The 6525-nt window shown below is 42.5% G+C and overlaps 1 protein-coding gene across 1 annotated transcript; it reads right to left on the reverse strand.

The window, feature by feature from the left end:
- Positions 1 to 473: 473 nt before the first annotated feature.
- On the reverse strand, positions 474 to 2826 carry LOC100279658 (uncharacterized). The gene has a single exon (XM_020551083.1). The coding sequence runs from the start codon at positions 1233 to 1235 to the stop codon at positions 615 to 617; it is 621 nt and encodes a 206-aa protein (XP_020406672.1). The 5' UTR covers positions 1236 to 2826; the 3' UTR covers positions 474 to 614.
- Positions 2827 to 6525: the final 3699 nt, after the last annotated feature.

A 6525-nucleotide genomic window follows, 5' to 3' on the forward strand; every position in this document is an offset into this window, starting at 1 on the left:
ACAGCCTCTCAACCATGTAAACGATGCGTGTCGTCGCTTCCAGAATGGATCGCGTTCTCGATGCCGCATCGATATCGCGCATTTGTTTCGCAATATATCGAGTCGTGTGCCTGTTTAAAATTTATAAATTAGAGAATACGAATTCGGATGCTCGACCTACTCGAATGATTTTTATCCCGAACAAATTAAGTAGCATTCGACGAAAATGGTTTTCAGTCCGAAACAAACCAGACCAGCGTAATTAGAACTGAAAGCGAGTAATTAGTGATTAATTTGGTTCGCTAGTTCATAGAATAAGATGTGTAGCCCGTATAATCGACCTATTATGCATCGCTAAAATCTTTATTCAAAATATCTGCAATTTTCAAAAAAAGAAAAGAAAAAAATCTAAAAAATCCCACGTACCTATCCCTGGCCGCCCGTGTCCCTTGATCTTTTCCCATGCGATGCTCATCTCCTGGCCGATTCTTGCATTTATCTCTACCTCCTTGTCTTCTCTCTCCAAGCCACGGCGTCAAGCCGCTCCTCCGCTCCTCCCCGGCTTCTCCTCCGCGCAGCTCCTCCTCCAGCTTCCCTACGCATTGCTGTAGCCCCTTCCCATGGTCGCCGCAGCGTCACACTCCTCCCTGCCGATCTCTCCCTCTCACTGAGTCCTTCCCCAGCTCATCACGCCCAGCTCGGATTTCTTCTTCCCGGCGCCCGGCTCCAGCGCACCCACCTCCCCAAGCTCGTCGCGAACCCCCAGCTCCCTCTGCCCAGCTCGCGCCCTGCTCCCCTGCGCGCTGGTCGGCAATCGGCATCCTGCGTCGTCCACAGTTCGCTGGCCAAGCTCCATCTTCCATAGTCGCGCCCTGGCTCCAGCTTCCTCCCTGCTTCCCAGCTCGCGGCGCCCCTGCTTTTCTCTCTCTCCTCCATGGCCACGTCTTGCCGAGGTCCCTGCTGTAGCTGGTTCGCCGGTGCCCGAACCTCGCTGTCGACCTCCCTGTTCTTGCCCTCCCATCACGCCCAACTGCTTGCCTGTGCTCAGCTACTATCTGCGGCATCGCGCGACGTTCGTCATCTATGCTAGTCCATGCCGCGCGACCCATCTGCGCGCGATGCTCCCTACTCGCATCCGTACAGAACTGCGCCATGTCCTGTACTGAGCTATGCATCCGCGCTTCCTCCAACAGCAGCTGTGTCAGCAGACCCTCGATGTCGTGCTGTGCACTGGGACTGTTGTAGCTCGTCTGCATGCCCAGCCGTTTCAAACCACGCCGCCGACTCTCGGCACCACGAGCTCATCTTCTCTTACACACATCTCCGCAGACCCTGCCTTATCACACGTGTGCGTTATCGAGCTCGTCGTCGTTCCGTACGTCATCAAGAAATCCCGAGAGTGGGTAAAGAAGCGATTCTCGCGTGGCGCTCGTCAAATATTCAACAAACTTCTTGAACATATTATCGTTGTTATTTCTGCGAAATCCAAGTCGGATTTAGGTAAGCTGATTCGCTACTTCTATTATTTTGTTTTAATGATTGGATGTGTTGGATTAAATTACTGGTCGTAATGATAGTCATTATATGCTATTTTTATTTAAAAATAGGTTATTAATGTTTATGTAATTTCTGGTAATAATTATTAATTAGATGTATACGGTAAAATATAGGCGGCAATGTAATTTAGGCGAGGAGTGCTTTGGTGGTGGATATAAATGACTAGGGTAATTTAATTGATTTAATATTTGTGATGTGCTTGTGATCGTAGTTGTGGCGTAGACACATCGTGTAAAGCTCAGGTTTAAAGTACGGTTTAGACGAAGGAGATTTTGGTAGACAAGTATACGATGTTAGTGAATCGATGACGTTAAAAATAGGTTTATTATTAAATCAGCTAGCTGACATGTTTTGTTAGGGTAGTCGTATTAGATTCGACTAATCTTGAGAAGCATGATTGTTGTACTTAGTCATCTGTCGTTGGCCAGTGTACATAAGTACTCTAGATATTTAAGTCGCTGAGAAATTAGTTTTACCGAACGCTATGTTATCTATTAATGTTATATATGTTAGAGTAAATATTGTGATGTTTGATTTAGTTAAGTGTGTAATTCAAGTTAATTAAGACGCATAGTTTAAGGAGTTAATTAGATTGTTCTTATACTTATTTTAAGTTGTTGGTATTCAATAATGACGAGTCCAAGTTTTATTATACTTCCGATGAAATCTTTTACTATGGATGATAGTGCAGATTAAATAATTTATTCTTCCTTGATTTCGGAATTAGATCCAATTAGAGAGGAGGAACATGAGTGTTATGCTTGGTGTGCATAGTTTACTATTTCGTGATGTTTGCGTTAGATTCGGTTAATCTAGAGAAGTGTGATTATTGCGCTTGGTCATATGTCAATAACTAGTGTTTGCCGATGAAGTGTTATGATGCCTCATCATTAAGTACTTAATTTTATATTGTGGAGCATCATAATATCTTGCGTTACTCTTCCTTGTTCTCATTCATATGCATTATGCATATCATTTAGGTACGTTAATTGATCACATGATGCGGGGGACTAAAGCCGAGTGACCCCAAGTAATGCAAAGAGTCGACTACTCTGAGAAACAGTGTCGATGGACCACAGGTGAATGGACTGAATGAATGCCAAGACAAAGGATGGTCGCCAAGTGGACGTCGTCTAACAAACATTAACGTAGTATTTATTCCAGGCAAGCCCTGGTGCATGCAATCCTTTCCTTGTGTTTTTAAATAAAAATTTTACACACTTAAAGTCTAGCGAAATGAGCATTAGGTTTATAGGAGTTGCTTGGAAACCCTTTGATGCATTGGCTACCTTAAAATCCATTCCTTTTATAGATACTTCTGATGAAGTATCAATTATGATTTACAAAAATTGCTTAGCCCTGCCTAGAGGTAAATCTTGCGGATAGAGTTTGTCCTTTGCACTAATACCTAGCTCAGGGGTTATCCTGAGGAAGGATGGCTTCTTCCTGCAAGATTATTTTAATTGAGAGCGTGGTGGGATCTTACTGTAAAAGCTCCCTATAATGCTCTTTTCATCCTAAGGAACACAAACAATCCTAAGGATGGAAGTACTTAAATCGGGACTTGGGCTAGGAACAGGTGATGTTCAACCCACATTGATTAAGGATTATAGAGAATGTAGGCTTGCTGATCGAGGTCCTTTTAACTGGTCACATGCCTCATCATGGGTAAGCTTTGCCTTGGGCAGACTAATACCAGAAAGGCCAACACGCAATGGGAGTGGAGAGATGGCGAGAGTAGCGTGTACCCTCCGTGGCAAGAGGCTGGACGGTGGTGTATTTATGCTCTCGGTTGGTGTGAACCCGGTCTAGTCTTAAGAAACCCGGTGGCGAGTTGACATATGCAAGGGTTAAGTGCTACATATGTCATGTGATTGGAGATCCCTAGCTGGGTATTAATCGATTCGGATCGCCGTTACTTCTCGGACATGAAGACTTGGTCACTGCCCTGCAATCTAAGTCATGGATGGAATCATAATGAGCAAAAATCATGTTGTATTGATTAATGTGATGATGAAATTAGACTAGATGCAAACAAGGTCTATTAATACTTAATCTAGCATTAAAATGTTGAAAGTAAGGACTCATTTTAGTAAGCTTTCTGCAAACTATTAATGTTGATTCTTGCTAAAAGCCTTTCCTTGATTCCCAAATCCAGCATATCCTTGAGAGTCTTTCTCCTTAGTCAGGTAAGTCTTGCTGAGTACTTGTGATGAGGACATCACTCCCATGGATACAAACAACACTCCTCAAGTTGACTACCCAATTACTTTTGCACGCGCTCGACAATTGAATTTATAGGTGATCTCGTTCCTAAGTAATTATTCTTGTGCATTTGAGAGTAGTATGCTACCTAATGATTTAATTGTACTTAGGAATGAAGGGGAGGACCAGCTAGGACGTCGGGATCAAGATGGAGGCCCAAGTTGACGTTCAGAATCTGTTCCGGCGCTGCGACACCGTCTTTTGGGCCATGTATCTTCGTTGAGCCCATTAGGGGCGCGTCCAGGGTTTGCGTAACCCTAGAGTCTTTATTAATAGCTGCCACATCCTTGTTAGAGGCGGGTTTTGCTTATGTTTAGATCTGCCAAGAACAGTCGCCGTAGATCGGTTTGTGAGACCCCAACTTGTGAGCTTAATCATTCATCCGCAATATTCTAGATTGTGTTCTTTCTTGTTCTTGCTTGTGTCTTTGATTCTCAGGCAGGAACTAGCCCTCGTGGCGAGGTCAATCGCTCAGTGCACGGTTGATAACCAGAGGAGAAGTGGTGCTGCGATTGCGGGGTTCTAGTCGTGTTGATTGGAAGCCGGATCGTTTGTGTGACATCTCCACCAAATCGATAGTTACCTTCACTGACGGAAGATCGGACACCCCTGTTCCTATCAACTTGCGTACTTAGGGTTTTATTCCCATTGTTGCTGCAGGTTACGAGTCACTTCGATTGTGATTGATGCTAAGTGTCGGTGGGCTCGGCCTTCTTATAAGTCTAAGTACTTCTTCTATACTTCTTATTGAGGATAGTCACTTAAGCTAGCATATATTTCAAACTTATAAATAATTTATAACAGTTCAAAGTTATTTCTATGAATCACTTTTGTAATCACTGCGATCATGTACATTGTAAACTTGATGTAACTTGTAGAATTTGGTAATAAGATTTCCGCTGCAAAAGTGTTGGTGTGTGATTTGTGTTTACTTGATCTTGCAATCTTAGTTGTAAGTGGTTTATCCGGGGTCCTTGGGACACTCGGACGGATCCTGTTAAGTTATCCGGTGCACATGCATAGCCGTCTGAGGTCTTTGAGACAAGGAGAGGTGCATGTGGGCCCAATAACTTGGGAGGTTCTGCCACAGTTGGTATCAGAGTAGGATTAAGTATAATACGGTCACATATGTATTTTCAAAACAAAGTTTTTATTTTGGAAAACCTATTTTCAACTAAACACATTGTTTGATTTTGAAAAACACATTTGAAAAACTATAATGCTAGCGACATCCTCTGTTAAGCCCTAAAACTAAGGACTATCAGGTGGCTTAGTTCAAAACACTAACCCACAACCGGGTGGATTTTGCATACATGTGTAATGTTATTTTTGAGGCCATTCAGTTTTGAATGGATCGATGCTCAAGGTAAGGTGAGATGTGAGAGCATGACCGAACAAACGTCGGTCTAGGGAAGAGCATAAAAAGCACTTGATTATATACATGTTCTACATATGTATGTATGAAGGCTGCGATATGGAGTATTTACTTTTTTGAGAATTCGGTAACCCATGGATGTGTATGGGTATACAAACATGGGAATATTGAGAAGTGTGATGTACTTGTAACGACGCACCTACGCTCAGGTAAGAAGGTGAGTTACCATAATGAGCTGCCCTATGGTCAAAGTGTGGCAGCGGCGCCTATGCGTGGCTCGGCGCTTAATGACGAGCTGGCCTCCATATAGCAATATATGGAGTATAAACTATGATTAATTGTCATGTGTGAATTGCATCATGGGAAACTGGGCTGTGATGGAATTTTCTGCAGGTACACTAACCTTGAAAACATATGTGTAGCTGACGAGTAGCAAAATACCGAGAGAGACGAAGTATGCCACCGATATAGAACGCTATTGCCACATTAGATTGGCAAAAAATTGTGAGGACACATAGGACGAGCATGCATCCTGATTGTTGCATCATGTTTGTCACCTATACATCCAAAATGCTTCTCTCATCTTTATTCTAGTAATCGGTGATTGTAGCTAATGTGGTGTAATGTTGTATTATGAACTTCAATGAAATAGTTGTCCTCCATTCTTTAGGTACTATGTTTAGGTGTTATATGTGTTTGCTCTTGTATTGATGTGTCGATAGAATGTTTGTGACCTGTTTGCCTAAACCCAAAACTAGGCCATGTTCGTATTTAGTAAACCATGACCCAAATTTGAATTTTCCATTATCACTCCATGACTAAACTCATGCAAATGGATGTTTGGATAATTTCTTTATCCAACACAAGATGTGCATGAGCTTAAAGCTAGGATCTCGAGTCCATGTTCTCGCTATTTAATATGTGACGTTTTAGTTGTCATATTTCCATCTTAGACCATGCCCTTGCTCGATTGGCATAAGCTGATGCCCCTTATCCAGTTTGCCTGTTTTTAAGGATCGCCATGTTGTTTTATCAACCTAACCTAGGAATGTCATGCCTGATCATTTTCTTTAATTTGGTGCCTTTGGTTTCCTCATATCTATCGAAGGCATACCAATTAATCTTATGATTATTTTCCCTCCGTATCTAATCAATGCTAATCCTTGACCTTGTAATCTCTATGATGGGCATAGAAATATGCTTGGGGCTGAATTAACAGTCTTTCATCGTACTCCCTTCATCAACCAATTTAGGTTTTGGCCATGTCTTGTTCATTTCATCAGGCCATGATCTATTTGGCTCTCTACTCGTAATCATTTTGATAGGTAGAGTCTCTTTGTATATTGTCA

Source organism: Zea mays, chromosome 3 (assembly GCF_902167145.1).
Source record: "Zea mays cultivar B73 chromosome 3, Zm-B73-REFERENCE-NAM-5.0, whole genome shotgun sequence".
Lineage (NCBI taxonomy): Eukaryota > Viridiplantae > Streptophyta > Magnoliopsida > Poales > Poaceae > Zea > Zea mays.

What these genes read in the sequence shown, in the direction of transcription:
- LOC100279658 (XM_020551083.1), bottom strand. Translation starts at nt 1,235, where the DNA reads ATGCAGACGAGCTACAACAGTCCCAGTGCACAGCACGACATCGAGGGT.